This window comes from Pantherophis guttatus, chromosome 4 (assembly GCF_059756535.1).
Source record: "Pantherophis guttatus breed Tessera chromosome 4, ASM5975653v1, whole genome shotgun sequence".
NCBI lineage: Eukaryota > Metazoa > Chordata > Lepidosauria > Squamata > Colubridae > Pantherophis > Pantherophis guttatus.
Window position 1 is genome coordinate 40,156,317 of NC_142066.1, and position 18,412 is coordinate 40,174,728.

Below are 18,412 nucleotides of genomic sequence, written 5' to 3' on the forward strand. Positions count from 1 at the left end.
CTCAGTTTAATGTTGTTAATTCCACAAAAGATGAGAAGTTAGAAACACCGGAGTACACATCTCAAGACGGGGCTAAATTGGGAAAATGATAATTGTAAGGTTAAACACAAAAGTACAAAGAGTGATCTAATCAAACGTCATTTAAGCATGGCATCATATAAAGGCAGACTTGATTACACTTACAAACCAAATTATTATCTTTTAGGTAATAGCAACCTCCTTACATTAATAGTTATAAAATGTTTCCAAACTGACAAGACACAGAAGTTGTAAACATCATTTATTTTTTGAACATGAAAGAAGCCAAGTCTATACATAAGCAAAACAAAGCACATCTCCATGAAAATGTCTCTTGGGACAATAAACTACTGGGCCAGAAAGCTTTTGAAGAAATGTAGAGCCAGAAAGAGCTACACGGAAGGAACATGTGGGCTTAAAAAATCTACAACTACCCTGACCTATGGAAACAGACACAACTCCTCTTCTCCTGAGCAAACAAAATCAAAAGCAAGAAATCCCATTTTCAGAAAAAGCAATTACCACTTGTGAAGAAAGCTGACATGGCGAACCAACTGTTGCTTTTGTCAGTTGTCCACCTAGGCTGGTACCACAATTAGGAAGTTTACAGATTATGCCAAAACATGATGTTCTTTATCTTCTTATGAAACAGATATTAAGACTGATCTTGATTCTCAAAACAATTCATCAAGAGCAGTCCAGTATATTTGAAGGGGCAGTTATTTCTTATTGGGGGATTCAATAACAGCTTCTTCCTCAGTGGTTTTAAAAAGATGAATCTCTATATTGTTCCCACTAGGAGCAAAAAGGAGTCAAATTGGAGAGCATTAATTAGCTCTCAATTTTATTAATTGCTATTACCATATCAAAACAAAAAAATCAGAACAAGGGCATAAAATCTGTCAAACAAAAAATGGGAAGACGTTCAAATCTGTATAACGTTTAATCTAAGTAGTCATTTTAAGGAGAAGCAACTTTAAATGGAGATATTCAACACCAGTTTTTTTTTTTTTATTGGTGAAAATTTGAGAAAGTGTTAATAAAGGGAACCTCTATATTGTTCCCATTAGGACTTGGCGAAAAAAATCAAACAGAAAACATGATATATAGACTTCTAGATTACTTCAGATTAATTATCCTTTTAATACAAAAAAAAAAAGAAAAGAAAACCACGAAGTATCTCTGTGAGAACAAGGGATAAAATTTATCAAGAAAAAACTGTTCAGACCATTTATAACATTATCTAAGCCAGTATTTCTCAACTTCAGCAACTTTCAGATGTGTAGACTTTTAATTCCCAGAATTCCCCAGTACCATGCTAGCTGGGAAGTTGCTGAGGTTGAGAAACACTGATCTAACCAGTTAAGATCTACAATAACTCTCCCCAAAAAAGCAGAGAGGTGCAGAAAAGGACAAAGGGGACCAAAAGAATGGAGGGAGATAGGTGAGAGTAGGTTAAAATGGGCATCTCCCTCATTTCATCTCCATGGAATGGTGGTCCATTGAAAAAGTAACCGTTTAGCTTGCCATTCCCTCATCCCCACTGCTATCAGCCTTAGAAGACATGGCCTCACCCGGATCAGTGACCGGGGAAACATGGGAAGCAAGAGTGTTTTCTTTTTGTGGTTCATCAATGTTGATTGGCTCACGCAATGCTGAAAATTTCCGGTCACCAAAGGCAGCACTCAGTTTGGCTTCAAAGAAGCGTTGCAGAACAATGATGGACTGAACATCCTCCTTATCCTAAAAAGAAAAACAAAAAACGAGGGGGAATAAAACTTTTTGAGACCGACTTCTGCCACCAACACCTCCCACCGGCCAATTGCTCCCACAGAGAGAGTCTCCTCAGGGTGCCATCAGCCAAGTTATGTCGGCTGGCGACGCCCAGGGGGAGGGCCTTCTCTGTGGGAGCCCCTGCCCTGTGGAATGAACTGCCCCCGGAAATGTGTAAGATCTCCGACCTCTGGGTATTTCGCTGTGCCCTCAAGACCCTGCTGTTCCACCAAGCCGGGCTATCAACGTAATGATTTTTAAATTGGGGGTTTTAAATTTTGGGGGTTTTAAATTTGAGCCGAAATTATGTAATAATTTTAATTAATTTTAACTGATGTCGGTCTTTGTGTTTTTAATAGGCTGTACACTGCCCTGAGTCCTTTGGGAGAAGGGCGGTATAGAAATAAAATTATTTATTTTATTTATTTATTTATTTTGGAATCCTGCCCAACTGATACCACCAGCCAAGATCAGTGCAAGTGGAATATGCCACATGTTCCCGGATCTCATAAATTATCAAGTATGTAACACGTATTACATCAAAATCAGCAGCTGTGGCTACTGCCAGAAGTAGCTCCTTGTAAACAGATGCAGTGGTGTATGATATTTTAATTCTTTCAGATTATATTCAACTGAGTGGCCAACAAATAAAAAGATAAATTACAAAATAATTTACATTACAAAATGTAATAGGGATTTAAGCACAAAAATGTAAACAGGGATTTTTAAAAAATGATTGGGAAGGTATTGGATCTTCTCTAAGTCGGAGGTGGGGGGGACATTATGCAATTCTCGGTAAAGTACTTTACATATGGATATATGCCTTGGTGGCGCAGCAGTCTAAAGTCCTGTTAAATAGCACCAGCTGCCTGCAATTACTGCAAGTTCAAATCTCCCCAGGCTCAAGGTTGACTCAGCCTTCCATCCTTTCAAGATAGGTAAAATGAGGACCCGGTTTGTGGGGGCAATAAGCTGACTTTGTATAAAAAAGAACACCGCTTGGGGCGGGGGGGGGGGGCCAAAACCCTACTAAGCAGGCATATACAAAAGTACGAAGGCTATTGCTTAACGCATTGTAAACTGCCCTGAGTCTCCGGAGAAGGGCAGCATATAACCAATAAATATGTTACACATAAATGTGTGCCTAATTAATGGGCCAGTGGCCTATAAAAGTTTCTAAGAGCCTTCCTTCCTTAACATCCAGACAAGCTCATAATATAATAGGCTATCCTTCAGATAGTCTCAACACATCTTAAATTAGATTTGGAAAGCAACTGGCAACCATAGAAGCCTTTCAACACAGGAATCATGCAATACCATTACAATGCACTAAGTGATTGCCTAGTTGTTCTATCTCACCCCCCAGACACCTGTGAAGGATGTTTGGCTTACAGCTTGCCAGTTTCTCCCTTTAATTTTATGATATAAGATTTTTGTCCTTGTTCTTCCAATCAGAAGAAAGCCTCACCTCAGTCAGCTTGTTAAACTGCCTGAACATCTTCCAAACATCATCTGCGAATTCATCAGGAGATGCATAGGGTGGTGACAGCTTCCGCTGTAGCTTTGCTCTTATCAAAGTCAAGTCAATTGTATTCTGCCCCTCCTGGAAAATAAACCAGAAAGGAAAATTTTATGGTTTTATCCTAAATCTTCTATCAAAACGTGTTCTAATCATATGCATTTTAGTAGCCCAAAGCTAACTTTTCTCAAAAAGTTGTAATGGTAATTTGTGAAGATGGTTGTAAATGGCTCTATTAAAAACAAAAGTGTTTTATTAGTAACAATCACTCTTAACACATTGCTATTTTTAATAGACATGTTTATAAAATATCCCATAATGCTTATATTACTGTAAACTTCATACAATATATAAATATGTTGATTAGTAAGAGCAGACCAAAAGGACAGAAGGAGTCAAAGTTTAAAAGCCCAAAATTAGATTTCTTCATTAAGAATTGTTTGGCACTAAGAAGAATAATTAATAATTGCAAAGCACCTGTTAATTTTTCACCTACATAAATTGTGCTACAATCCAAGTTATTTAAATTTACCTTTCTGGCTCATAAAATACAACTCAATGGGAAAAACTCACTGGAGCATTGGAAAGCCGGTGAAGAGGCCTGCATGGTTCAGAACAAAGTAGCTCAAGGAGAACTCGTTCACATCTCTGTAGAAAACAAGATGCAAAGCTAGATTATTGAGAAACATCTGGTCTTACCAATGAATGGAGATCACATTATATTATACACTTCCTTATAACCAGACACAATTGCCAGATGAATTAAATAAACCAAAAGGATAAACAAAAATCAAAACAAGCCTCCACCCTAAGTTATTTTGAAAGCGCTGACTTGCTTGACTTTTACAGTCTTTCTACCTCAGAGACACTACAAGGAGACCTACAGATTTATCAGAAATTTCTCCTTTTCTTCATGGCTTTTATAACATTTTAGTTAAGAAATAAATTATGAGCAATATATTAGCCAGGACTTAATCAGAGAATTTTACAAGCTTCCTTTCTATATGATGTAGAAATCCTACATTCACATTTGCTATCCAATATTTAAAATAATTTGCGAATGGGAGCTGATAGTTGCATCTTTAAGCCGTTCTTGACATCTGGCAATTTTCTGGGCTGACCCTGCAGTTCTTTGGCAAAATTTCCAGAAACAGTTTGTACTGCCTACTTTCTACGGTTGAGAATGACTACCCCCAACTGGCTAGATAGACTAAAACCCATCATCTCCCAGTTTCTATTCTCTTTAACTTATTTTCTTTCTTGCCAATGTTTCACGGTCCCATTTGATTATGAAATTCAAAGCAAAAAAATTGACCTTTGTCACTCTACAGCAGACCCGGACATTTTACAGCCCAGGCCTTTGGTTACCCCTGTCCAGCATGCATGAGGTCAATTGGGAATTAGAAATCAAATGAACCAACTCCAACCATAACATTAATATTGAGCAGTATTAAGTTCAGCCTATTGGTTCAGCCCTCCACAACAGCCCCCGTTTCTCATGTTGCCCCTTGGGAAATTGCCCACTCCTGCTCTACAACTAAAATGCACTCTATTATGGGCAAATTCCATTAAGTCCTGCCTTGTTCTATGGAATGTGTGTGGGTAAAGAGTCTAACGAGAAGTCTACCACAGCCTACTCTAAATCTTCAGTTGATCCATCCATCATACTCCAATAGGCCCCTAGATATGAACAGCATCAGGCTGTCATTTGATGTCTTGTATTGACTCAAACCAATTCTGAAGAGTGCATTTAACATTAGAGCATCCTATTTTCCCTGCAATCAGTGTCATTCCACTTCTCAGTTAGACCAACCTTCTGGTCAACATTTGACAGCATTTTTGGTTCTCCATCTTTGAAGACTGCAGCCAAGTCAGTCCCATCTTCTCCAATGGCTATTACTGGATCAGCACACAGCAGGCATTTCCAATCCTGGCTGCAAAATGAAAAGCATGTATGAGTGCATGTTAAAATATACAGATCACTTACAGCAGCAAGGTAGGCCACAGGGCATCTATAGGCAGATAGGTATAGCAACTGTACCAGCGATGGGTTTCACATTTATGTTACTACCGGTTCGCCTGCCTTCCGCACATGCGCTTTGTTCACGTGTGCGCCTAAATAGGATGGCATAGAACCAGGGAGGGTGGGTGGGCCTGCCCGTGATTTCTGCTACCGGTTCAGGAGAAACTGGTCCGACCTGGCTGAATACCATCTCTGAACTGTACCAAATGATAATGACACAGACATTGCAGCTCATCTTCTGGGGTTTTGGCTTTGGAATAGTTACAAGGATGAAAACACTAGATTTGCTGCAACTACATTTTCTACCCTTCCACAACAAGGAAAACTGCATATACAAAAGTCTGTACCCAGGGATTTCCTGAAGAGCAGGCAGGTGACAATCCAAATGGTAGCACTTTTTGCAACTATCACACATGACAACAGCACCAGTTTTCAGGCAGATCCTGCAGCAAGCATTTTCCTCCCCATTAGCTGTGCCATCATGGCTGTGAACAGACTGCATTTCCATGGCAGAGCTGGTGCTGCCACTGGGGGAGATCAGCCGGGGGGCTGCAGAGCCTTCTGGAAGGAGGGCATCCTGGGGCAAGATAACTGGCTTGGTATCTTTAGTATCTGCAGCAGAAGTAGGATGCTCAATAGCTGCCTCCATCTGCTCCTCCTGTAGGACAAGGAGAAAGTGACAGTGCATAAGAAAAATAGGCAAAAAAAGAAGGAGGAGGAGGAGGAGGAGGAGGAGGAGGAGGAGGAGAAAGAAAAAGGAGGAGGAGGAGGAGGAGAAAGAAGAAGAAGGAGGAGGAGGAGGAGGTCAAAGGAAAAAAAAAAACAGCAAAAGGAAACTCATTAAGACAGATAATTTAAACTGCATCCCTGGCATGAACTTGGTAGTTTTATTACCCTCAAGAAGATCTCTATGCTACTTTCATGGTTTGTTGTTGTCATTCTTCTTTATGGATAATTAAAGAGAACCTAGACTACAGAATCACTGCAAAATCCTATTCTTACTGCGTGAAATAGTTGTCAAGCCCAAACCCAGAGAGAAACCCATTTCTGCCTAATGGACAGAATTTAATTTAGATATATCCTGAGGTATTGTAGGAAGTTGAGGCTACACTCTCAACTTTCCCTCACCATCCAGTTCAGGACCTCACATTTTCTTAATCTGGGCCTCTCCCTGGCAAAGCTCTTTGCTGCACAAATTTGGGTAAGACAATTTTTATTAATTTATTTATTAATTGAATTTCTATACCGCCCTACTCCCGAAGGACTCAGGGCGGTGTACAGCCATGAAATAAAACACATAAATATACAAAATTTAAAATCAAATAAAATAAATTAAATAAATTTGGCTGAATTTATATCCATAATTTAAAATACCCATAATTTTAAAATACAATTAAAAATTTAAAATTTTCATTTAAAAGGGAGAAAATTTAGGCGAGGCCCGCTTGATGAAATAAAAGCGTCTTCAACTCGCGGCGGAAGGTGCGCAGATCCGGGATCCTCCGTATCTCTGTTGAGATACCAATTGAGTTGGTACACATTCTATCACAATTATCTAAACTTCTCGGAAACCCCAAAAGTCCTTTGATCAGCTATAGCTCAAGGAAATTATTCCTTCTAGACAATTATAACTCCCCGTCCCTTTTCATTTTAATTCAAGCTACCTGGTGATCCTAGAAATCAAATTCCAGAACACCCTTAGCACAATTTTAAAAAGATCTCGTATGTCTGCTTCCTTTCTCCCTCATTCTCCCTCCCTCCCTCCCACACAGCTCCAAACTTCGTGGCCTATTCCCGCTTCCATACTGCAAGAGCTGGTGCTGGCACTTCATAATGAATACAACAGATAACAGCCAGATTAGTTTTAAGACTTCTATCAAGCAACCAAGACTGCTTTCTGCCAACTTACTCAGAAATAGACTATTCTAAAAAGAAAACAAAAAACAATGCTGACCTTCACTGCAGCATTTAGTAGCCCTGCTTGTTGGGTAGCAGCTTGCTGACCTCCTTGTTCAATCACAATGAGATTGTAATCTTCACGGGAATTGCCCGGAAAGACTTTGAAGACAGGTGGCTGGTTATCTGATGTCAAATCCACATCCAGCCGCTCCAGACTAACCCGGGGTACTTTCCGCACAAGACCAGTTTCTCCATCCTGGACACGGGTTCTAGGAACATGCAGGGATCATATTAGGTTAACAGGCCAGAGTTAATTCTAGCACAATGAAATCCTAATTCACAGGGCTAAATTAAACTCCATACCAAAACATTATCAATTCTTTGACAAGTACTAAAACTTATTTCACAGTAGCTAATCCAAAATGCATCTCCAAGTTGGGAACCTTTTGTTTAAGACAAGTCCTCTACTCCGAATTATCTTATTAATAAGGCATTTCTCCATAGAGAACCCTGCTTCCAATTCTATACGGAGGCTGGTTGTAGATTCTGATTGTACAGTTGCATGAAGTTCAGCAGTACAACATTTTTAATACTGTTACCTTTTGGAGAAGGAGGGTATCTTGTTGATTCAACTTTAGAATAGTCATATCTTATATATTACTCTTTCCTGTAGTTTGTGCCAAGTAAGGAAAAAACGTTTATGCAACTTACTCCATGGCAATGCAATTTACTATTTTCAATGGCTGTCCCCACATCTACTTTCAGGAAAAAAATGAACATTTATAAATTAATCTTCTCTCTTTTCTGTACAAAGTATTCTAAGAGTATTATAAACCTAAAAGGAATGTTGTCATAAAAAAAATTATTAAGAAGTATTTGCCATCACTCATGAACCCAGACATAAAGGGGAAAAAAGGGTTTTCGCCAATCTCCACATGTGAAGTTCATGTTGATGGGACCAAACCCTTCCAATGCACAATTAAGTCTTCTCTGTAGATAGTTCAAATGCTTCTTCAGTGGCATTTCTTACATTCTAGTAAATACAGCCACAGGATATGGAATAAGACATGTGGTAGAATAAAATAACTTCAACAGTTCAATGAATCCATGTCAAGCTCCAATCTGCTCTAAGATTTCACTCTCAGTATAAAGGCCCTAAATACTAATACTGCTATCCATAATCAAACAAACTATTTTCTGCAGGACAAGACCTTGTTTTCTGTCACATAACGGAAGGAATCCTTAAGAGTAAAAAAACAAAATGCATGTTAAGTCCCAATACTCAACATGTCTGGAACTATTGCAGGATGGATTCCAGCACTCTTTAAAAAAAACATAGCAAGACAGAAATAAATACGACTTACCTTTTCATTCCAGACACTTCACCAGAATATGATCCTTCTGTTGTAAAAAAAAAAGAAAAGAAACAAGCGTCAAGAAGCTCATGATTAATCCCTCATCTATCCTCCCAACAAAAATTGCACTGTGATTTTTTTTTGCCCAGAACTGACATTTTACTTCTATCAAGCCACCAAGCAAAGTGAAACGACAACCCAAGAATGGGCTTTCCCTAGCTTCGCTCTAGACCATGGGTGTCAAACTCGTGGCGTCACGTTGCTATCACGTGACATTTCGCAACACTTTTCCCATTTGCAGAACTGGGGTGGGCGTGGCCTGTGTATGACGCATCCAGTCCCACGGGCCGCCAGTTTGACACCCCTGCTCTAGACTCTTGTTTAACACACTACTTTCTCCTTCATATTTCTTACCTACTCCAAAGCCATCACCAATGTCCATTGGCTGAAAGAAAAGTGAGAAAAATATCGTATTAAATACAATACATGGCTAAGTCCAAAACTGATTCCTCACCATCTTTTAGTAATGTATATTTAGTTGTTCTTGGCCTTGTATAAAACAGGGCCCCCGACTGCAGTTTTTCAATTTAATGTATTCTCTTCTAGGAAGAATCGGCACCAGCGTCCATCTCGTTTCATCAGTGCACTACCAAGCATGCTCGTGCATTAAGGACTCTTCCTTGTCCTGTATTCTGCTCACCTGTCCAGCAGAAGAGGCACTGGCATCATTGATATAGCAGTCGGGGATGGCCTGCCGCTGGCTGTTGGAAGGCAGCACAGGCTGAAGCAAAGCTCCCTTATTCATTATGCTTGTCTGCAGAGACATCTGTTGGACACCCTACATAGAAAAGTGTACCACGAAGCCTGTAACTGCCCTGTTAGCATCTCCCAGATAGTAGAGACGGGTTGACCAGCTGAAACTGCTGGTTCAGATGCACCAGGCTGTCACTGGAGAGAAAACTGCACAAACAAGAACCAGTACCTGAGAAGGGGGGACAGAACCTTGTCTGACTGCCACTCCTGATGCAGCAGAAGCAGTGTTAGTCCGCTGTTGGGGTGTTTGGGCATTGGCAGTCACCGGCAAACCACTCCGTTCTGACACTATCTGGCCTGAGGAAAAGAAGAAAGGTTTCAGTTTCAGTTTATTTAGATTTATATACCGCCCTACTCCGGAAGGACTCAGGGCGGTGAAAAGCCAGAACACATACAGTACAAAATTAAAAAAACAATTTAAAACGTATTAAATAAAGGTCTGATTCTGGCTGGCATTTCCAGTCCCACAATATCAACTTTCAATTAATGCTTTGGAAAAACTCAGGATTTTCTACATTCTCTAACTTTGCTGATCCTTATCCTTTCTTTCCCCCTTCCCCCAAACGTCTTCTTGAACAGGAAGAATTTAATTTCACCATCACTTACCAAACGTCTCTGCACTCTTGATCCAAGCATTTAAGTCCCACTGGAACTTCATGTCTCCATGAGGTTCCACTGGATCCACAATCATCTTTAGAGCCCTGTGCAGTTGAAAATAAATCTAAAGCAAGAAAAAATGGGAGAAGAGGATAAAAGAGGGACAAAACACCAATTATATGTGAAACAACAAAAATATAACTTATGTCCTGCATTGCCATTAGATACATGAAAATAGAAAATCAGAGGCAGGCCAGATCACTTAATTCTTAAACTTCATTTTTCCCCCCAAATCAGTTATTAACTGAGGGACATTTACCAGTTTCTTTGAGAGCAGCAATGCAGTGTTGTTGTCACTTTCCAAGGCCCAATTAGCAAAGCGCAGGATATGTTCTTGGTGACGCTGCAGTTTGGTCATGGCCCAATGCTGCCTTTCCAGTTTCTCTTGTTGGCCTTCGGTGACTTTCTGGAAAACAGCGAAACAGAAGTGGGAGGCACATTCACATAATCAAGGCAGATAAGGCATCCTTTCCTAGAAATTTTACAGTGATAGTATATGGTTCTGTGCTATCTTGTCCTTTATAAATCTCAAACTTTTTTTTCTAGCTGAAAGCAGATTCTGAGAATAGGAAGACAGTATATATATCTAGGATTAAGGTTAAGGATTAAGGCAAAAGGTTACGCCACAGAATATAATGTAGGCTATTCAAGAGATGATGCGTCAAACTAAAAAGAAATATCATTTCTGTAGATTGCGGGTACTAGGGATAGTTTATACCTTATTTTACCACCAAATCAAAAGTCTTCAAAGACTTAATTAAGAGGTGAGAGACTAATAAAGTTTGATGAATTCCTGAATATGGAAAAGACTTTCAATAGAGAGTGCTTTGTGTAGTCAGCTAATATTAAGGTTATGATATTTTAATCTTCCATTTGTTTTGCATGTCACAATTATCCAATGTGGATTCTGGAGATCTACATCCAAGAGTTTGAGGAAGGGGAATATCCAATTCTTTGACTTTCAGAAAGTTACTTGCATAGGGAAAGATTACGTAATACATAGAAAAGAGGCTTATGCCATGAAATGGGAACTGAAATCTAGCTGTGGGATTGTGTACCCACTGGAGGACAGATCACTAGCCATTTGTTTAATTAAAGAGAATGAAAGAAAAACGAAAGGGGGAAAATGCTGAAACAATGCACCGTAAGGTAAAGTTATTTCACCATTAGCATTACCAGTCAAATACTGTTTTACTCTAAGGAGAACTTCAGTAAGGAAGATTTAACCACTTGTGCTAGTTTGAAATCTTCAGATGCAGGAAACAGATTAAAGACATAACAAGAACCAAGGAGGAACTTATAATGGCTAATATATTTTCAAGTAATGAGGAGAAAACAATCTTTTAAAAAGGGACCTTGAGAAAGACAAAAGAACTTAAAAATACATAGAAAATCAAGATCATTTATTAGACTGTCCTTATACATTGCAACTGAAACACTACACTGAGACAATAACAATAAAAAATTGTGACAAACTGGATAAATGGATCAATGGATTCATTGGGGGTGGGGAATCAGTAAACTCTAGCCCAAGCTCTAATTTAAGAGATATATAATTGGAATAAAATATTATATAGATGTTATGTAATTCCGCTGTCAATGGACAAATTATATAACAATAAATAATGGAAATGTATTTAAAAAGGAATAATCTATCATAAGTGATTGATAGACCTTTTTTTAATTACTGGAAATAAATCAAAACATTCAGGGAATTCCAAAATAAAATCTGAATTGGAATCGCATATATTTTTCTTAGAAATTATTCAGAATGTAAACGTAAAGTATCACAATAGCGACAAGAAACAGTATTTGAATTGGGGGTGGGTGGGAGAGAAACCTTGCCAACAATACAAAAATTGAAAACCAAAATTGGGAGAATATACAACCACACCAGGAAGAAATTATATATATTCACAACAGAAGTCAACCCAAACTCAAGAAGAAATGTACTTTACAATAGATTATATAGCAAAGGTATTTGGAATGTAGTTTTTCAAAAAAGATACTAAAAACAAATGAAAAAATGACTGAGATTGATATAAACGATTATTAAAGTTTAACATAAATATCTAAGTAAGAGTGCTTGATGGAAAAAAAAATGAAGGGATTGAACTTCTTTTTACATTTTAATTATACTTTTACCTTATTTCTTGCATTTAAGCCCCAGTGGCGCAGTGGTTAAAATATAGTACTACTGCAGGCTACTTCTGCTGACTGCCAATTCGGCAGTTCAAATCTCACCAAGCTCAAGGTTAACTCAGCCTTCCATCTTGGGTAAAATGAGGACCCAAATTGTTGGGGGTAATATGCTGACTCTGTAAACCGCTTAGAGAGGACTATAAAGCAGTTTATAAGTCTAAGTGCTATTGCTATTTCTATTTTTGATCTATTTTTGTACAATCCTTATGCAGTAATAAAACTAATCAAAAGGAGAAAATGAGGACACTGACAAACAAATCTATAGGATGGTATAGTGTATCCTGCAACTATAGAAGTTTGCAGTTCAACGTTACACACTGTACTTGTCAATATTCCCATTCCTATCTTACCTGTGCTTCACTAACCAGCACCTTAGCACGTTTATTGAGCTCCTTCATAATTTGCAAGATAGACATCTTCACATCTACCTGCACACGTTTCTGCACATCTGCCACCTGCCGGATCCTGTTGAGGCAGTAACATAGTTTTCTTACTCTACAATTACTTACAACTGGGGTATGCAAAAAAAAAACATTTTGTTTCTAATCTAAAATAAAGATGCTATTCTTGTTTCAAGTAGGCTACTGTTTGGAAGATGTTATTCCTGGTTTCAATAGAAATAAAAACCAGAGATTCGCAGGGGATAATTTATGCCATCTTTCTATTCTCCATAACCTACACATGTGTCAATTTTTCTTTTCCTATTTTCCTTAATTTGCCAAAACTACAAGTTGGTAAGAAGGGTTGTTGCGAAATGAGGAAGAAAGGGTAGAAGAGCAACTCCGAATGTAATTAAAATGCCTTATTTTAATGCTTTCTTTAAGAAAAACATATATATGTAGCATTAATTATGTGTAAGAAAATGTTCATTTTATGTTATGTGTATAAGAAATAAAGCTGAAAAACTTTTCAAAAAAAAAATCCTCGGCATACAATCACAATTGGGAACCACAATTTCCATTGCTAATCAAAAGGGCCTGGTGGCTCAGCAGTCTAATGGCATTGTGATTAACACCAGCTGTCTGCAATTACTGTAAGTTCGAATCTCACCAGGCTCAAGGTTGACTCAGCCTTCCATCCTTTCTAAGGTAGGTAAAATGAGGACCCAGATTGTGGGGGCAATAAGCTGGCTTTGTATAAATATACAAAAGTATGAAGGCTATTGCTTAACGCATTGTAAGCCGCCCTGAGAAGGGCGGCATATAAATCAATTTTTTTAAAAAAACTGCTGTTAAGTGAGACATGCCCAATTTTATGACATTTTTGGCATGGTTAAGCAAATCATAGAAGATGTTAAGTGAATCACCTGGTTGTTAAGCGAATCCAGCTTTCTCCATTGACTTTACTTGTTGGAAGCCCACTGGGAAGGTTTGCAAATGGTGATGACATGACCCCCTCCTCTGCAATCATTGTAAATACATGCTAGTTGCCAAGTGCCCAAATTTTTAATCATGTTGACTGTGGAGATGCTACAATGGTTCTGAGTATGAGAACCATTCATAATTCACTTTTTTCGTTGCCGCCGTAACTTCGAATGGTCACTAAAAAGAATGGCTGCAAGTCAAGTACTACCTGTATTGTCTGGAACACTATTTCTGTGCGCCAAATGTGTTATGAATCCCTATTTTTCTCTAGTGGCAATCTTTTGTAGAAAGATTGCAATTGCAGCCCTTCCTGGACCAGGATACCTTCCGCTCAGTCATTCAAGTCCATGGCAAACTCACAGCTGGACTATTGTAATGCCGTCTACATGGGGCTACCCTTGAAGACCACCAGGAGGCTACACCTGTGCCGAGTGCAGCAGCGTGGGCAGTTTTGGGGGACACAAGAACAGCATGTGTAACATTGATCTGTGACCTGCATTGGTTACCAGTCTGCTTCCGTGTGCAATTCAAGGTGTTGATCATCTTTAAAGTCCACATGGCATGGGTCCAGATTACCCGAGGGACCGTCTCACCCTACTGAGATTGGCACATACTGGCAGAGGAGGCATGCAACAGGTCAATGGTGGGTTGCTACCGGTTTGCCCAATAGAGTGAACCAACAGCAGTGGCGGGAGGCTCCGCCCACCCACCTGGACGTCTCTGCGCATGCTGAGGTCTCCTACAGCCTGATTATTTTACAAATAAAATGAAATACTTCACAGAAAATTCTCTATTCTAAAAGATCATTGCTGTGAAATCCCTATAAAATGGTGCACTGAACAGTGGGGCTTTTTTCCCCTCCTGGCTGACAAACTGCTAACTTTGCTGCCAAAGTTGGCTCTTTGGCAGCGCATTCCCCAGATTTGAATTGGAGAAACTAGAGATGACCCATTACAACCTTTGGACCAACGTGTAATTGCCTGAGAAGAGAAATCTAGACAATTGCAACTCTCAGTAAGAGTAGCTGGAGAGATGGTTCTCCATCTTTTCTTGCAGCTGCATTTTTGGGCACATCTGTTTTTAATATCACTTTTTGAAGTTTAATTGTTAATAGCTTGGCTGAATACTGATTTGCCTATATCCTTTTCCTTGATTGCAAATTTGAAGTATATCCTATTTCATATTTTAAAATATTTTCTTTCACTGCAAGGAAATCAATGGCCTAAGGGTTTCCTTTTTTAGTGAAAGTGATTTGATTTATATAGGATTTTTACTCTAAGGATTTTGTATTTTACTATTTTTTGTAAAAGAACTCCATTGTTTTATTTATATATATATATATATATACACTCTCTCTCTCTCTCTCTCTCTCTCTCTTCTTTTATTAAAAAAAACGATGGGAACTTTCCTCCCCATTTTGTTAATTCTCTGTTGTGAGAATCATTATCTTAGCTTCTTCTGTGGTTATTTTGTTATAGAAATCCACTCTCTTTGTCCTTGATAAAAGAACTGCTTACACTGTTGTGAAAGCTTGGTTATAGGGAGATTGGGATTATGTTAAAACCAAGGCAATAATAAATTAAGGACTCTGAATAGTATCCATTCTACATATTCTACAATGCCCCCCAAAAGTCATATAAAAGAGATGGGACTAAGATGACTTCAGCCTTAAAACCTTCTTGAAAACTTTTGTTTAAAATTTTTTTGCTAATTTAAAAGCTTTAATTGAAAAATTAGACAAAAGGTTTGATGAATTTGTCTCAATTTAAAATCATCCTTAAGGCAACATCCAGATAAAGACAATAGTAGTTAAATCAGCCATGCAATTGGATGAATTGGAAATAAATCTGCTGTAAAGATTTGAAAGACAAAGAGTTTTGCTTGAAAACTGGAGATTTGCAAGGTAAGGCTGAAAGGGGCATTAATGAATAGGACTTTCTTAAGAAAGTTGATGAACACTGTAGAATAGAACCATCATTTGTAACCAGAAGACAACTGTCAAGAGGAATGTTCCAATTTTCAGGGAAATTTACTGAACACGTACTATGAAAATATCAATGGAGACCTACATTTTTGAGGAGTGAGAAGCAGCTCTTTGAAAAGATTCCATTTATAATTTTTTAAAAAAGTGAAGATGATAGACTAGAAGTTGTTTTTTATTATAAAGAATCAATTGATGGTATTTGATCCTGGATAGATCAAAGACAATGGTTGCAGTGGGTTTATGAGAGATTACAGCCTGCTTGTGGCCTTTCTGCAGAGGGATTTGAAGTTTTGTTTTGTTGTTGGGACTGCCTGTTACTTGAATTTTTATAGTAGATAGTTGGTCAAATTTATTAATTGATAACAGATTTTATGTTTATTATATTTTAATGATATATGCCAATTTTGCAAATATAGAAGTTCATAAATTGTGGGCCTGTTTTGTAAGGGGGGGAACAGCTATTGCTGAAATATATTTATCAGCATTGATTTAGGGGACATTTAATGTGTATTTTAATACTTTGTTCTATAAACTTTTTTTGTCTTTGTTTGCTATTTTCCCTCTCTCTTCCCCCCCCCCCTCTTTCTTTCTATTTTAACTTTGGAAATAAATATAAAATTTATATATAAAAAAGATATTTTCCGGGAATATAAAGACCAGCAATCCAAAGCCGTGGAAGATACCAAGTTAGAGAAGACTGACACAAAGAATAGCAGCAGAAATAGAATATAGAAATATTTCTCTTTCCAAATAGGAAGCTTTCTTATATTTAATTTATATTTTTATTATAATTTATTTATTATTAATTGTATAAATGGATGTCACATTATACTGGTTTTAAAGAAGAGATATGCACCTCCCCAAACCTGTTCATGGCTTTATAATGCATCACAAGATAACCAGCATGGGTTTCTTCAGCATGCTTGCTATCGGCTGCCATAATAACAGGTGGGGGGGGGGGCTCGGGTATTTGGGATGGGGAAGTGAGCTGATGTAGTCCCATGAGAACTGAAAGGGAGGACTGCACTCATGAATTATGGCTCTGCTGAGTGGAGTTGTTTACACTCTGGCAAGGCCAACTGTCCTTGATAAAAAAAAAAAAAGTTCACATTGAGTTTGGTTACTTCACAGATATGTCCTTGAGAGATAGTGTTTCTTGCAACTGTCCTTTCCTAAATAAGGGGCAGATAGTAACATTCAGCTTATCCTTCTTACAAAGAATTCAGATCCATCACTTAATGTCACTATTTTATCCTCAAACTTCAAGATTAATAAGGCTAGATGTTAAGACACATAACTATGACGCGTTTTTTATTTTATAGCCCAACTCCACTAGAATGCATCAGAAGGAGCTGTCTTTTTCTTGCCTCAAGGTTTAGACTTGTCAGTGGAAACACTTATGGATCAGTGTTTCTTAGCAAAGGACACTTACGAGGTGCGCACTTCCTTGGTTGACTTCTGGAGATTGGCATTTTTATCCCCAAGGCGCTTGACCAATGAAGCCAGCATCTTGCGTTGATTCTTGACTGCATCATCCAAGAACTGGTACCTACAAAGAGATTATTCAAAACATTTGTATCAAAATGCAGCATCAGAAAGTGCACTAGATACACACCGTTAGTTAAGCAACTGCAGGAGAAAGTTTCCCAACCTATTTGACATTACAGGGACTTAATGTTAATTGACAGCAAACAAGACCACTGTTGCCACTGTTAAATGACATGGTCATAAAGTGTGACATCATGAGACTGTGCCATTTAGCGACAGCTATTCTGTCAGTCATAACTGCCTTTGTTAACTGAGGATTACATGGATAGTTAAAGGAAGACCCTGTTCTGACCCAGCCTTAGCACAAGCAAGAAACTCCTTGTCATGAAAAACCCTTCTTTATTTGTGAATTTATTGCATTCACCCACCAAAAAATCCAGGCAATAGTCCTTCAAGGAGTTAACTGCAGTAACAGACCTTATCAGTTCCTTGCAATAATTGCAGATAATTGCAAGGCCTTGAGCTCCCAGCTGCAAGGCCTTGAGCTCCCAGGTTTCCTTCCATTTATTCCCCAGCCAGGGAGAGGCCATTCAGAGTCCACGTTGCTTCCTGAGTCAAATCCTTGCCCTGTTGTTAACCTCTCCTAACTGCTCTGCACATATGTGCATCTGGAGCAGGCCCCAACTGTTCTTCCTCTTCACTTATATCAGCTTCCAAAGGCAGCTGCCTCTCCGGTAGCTGGGAAATGAAGGACGGCCCTAACCCTTTCCCAGACTCCAGAACTGGCCCAAGTTCCTCCCCAACCTCTGGCTCCGCTGGCAGCTGGCGGGCCACAACAGACCCACATGACTGCAACCCTTGACTTCCTGCTGGCTTCCTCATTGACTTTGCTTGTGAGAAGCCAGCAAGGAGCATCAGAAATCATGATCGTGTGACTGCAGTATCATTGCCACAACTGGCAGTCCAAGGACCTGTCATAAGTACAACTTGTTCAGTATTGGTGCAAGTTCAGTCACTGAACAAAGGACTACCTGTATCAATTACTCATTTCAACCAAGGCCAGAGAAAGAAGAGTACTGCTGACATAAAGAAGACAATCTGCTGGACAGCACACACATTCAATTACCTTCTAACACATTATATTGATTTTTTTTACCTTTTTCACAAAGGGGGAGAAGGAGAACTAAACTTATGAAAGCTGCTGAAGACAGAGTGTCTATTTTTTGCTGTTTTTTTTAAAGCACATTTAAGAACATGTAATGGAAAGTGCATATATGTATTCCAAAAAATAAAGGAAAAGCAAATTTAGGATGCTCA

General features: G+C 38.7%; 1 protein-coding gene across 2 annotated transcripts in view; it reads right to left on the reverse strand.

The window, feature by feature from the left end:
- Window positions 1-263: 263 nt before the first annotated feature.
- Window positions 264-18,412, reverse strand: part of TRIM28 (tripartite motif containing 28) — a 29,570-nt gene continuing 11,421 nt past the window's right edge. Inside the window, exons 5-18 of one of the 2 annotated variants that reach the window (XM_034423134.2) lie at window positions 17,040-17,156; window positions 12,610-12,724; window positions 10,317-10,463; window positions 10,007-10,121; window positions 9,570-9,697; window positions 9,288-9,425; window positions 9,002-9,032; window positions 8,597-8,633; window positions 7,288-7,501; window positions 5,681-5,991; window positions 5,124-5,244; window positions 3,884-3,958; window positions 3,260-3,394; window positions 264-1,761 (exon numbers count right to left, since the gene is read on the reverse strand). In XM_034423134.2, coding sequence (XP_034279025.1) covers window positions 1,537-1,761; window positions 3,260-3,394; window positions 3,884-3,958; window positions 5,124-5,244; window positions 5,681-5,991; window positions 7,288-7,501; window positions 8,597-8,633; window positions 9,002-9,032; window positions 9,288-9,425; window positions 9,570-9,697; window positions 10,007-10,121; window positions 10,317-10,463; window positions 12,610-12,724; window positions 17,040-17,156 — 1,909 coding nt within the window. In that variant the 3' untranslated portion in view covers window positions 264-1,536. The remainder of the gene's footprint in view (window positions 1,762-3,259; window positions 3,395-3,883; window positions 3,959-5,123; window positions 5,245-5,680; window positions 5,992-7,287; window positions 7,502-8,596; window positions 8,634-9,001; window positions 9,033-9,287; window positions 9,426-9,569; window positions 9,698-10,006; window positions 10,122-10,316; window positions 10,464-12,609; window positions 12,725-17,039; window positions 17,157-18,412) is intronic. The other variant, XM_034423135.3, reaches the window with a different exon arrangement.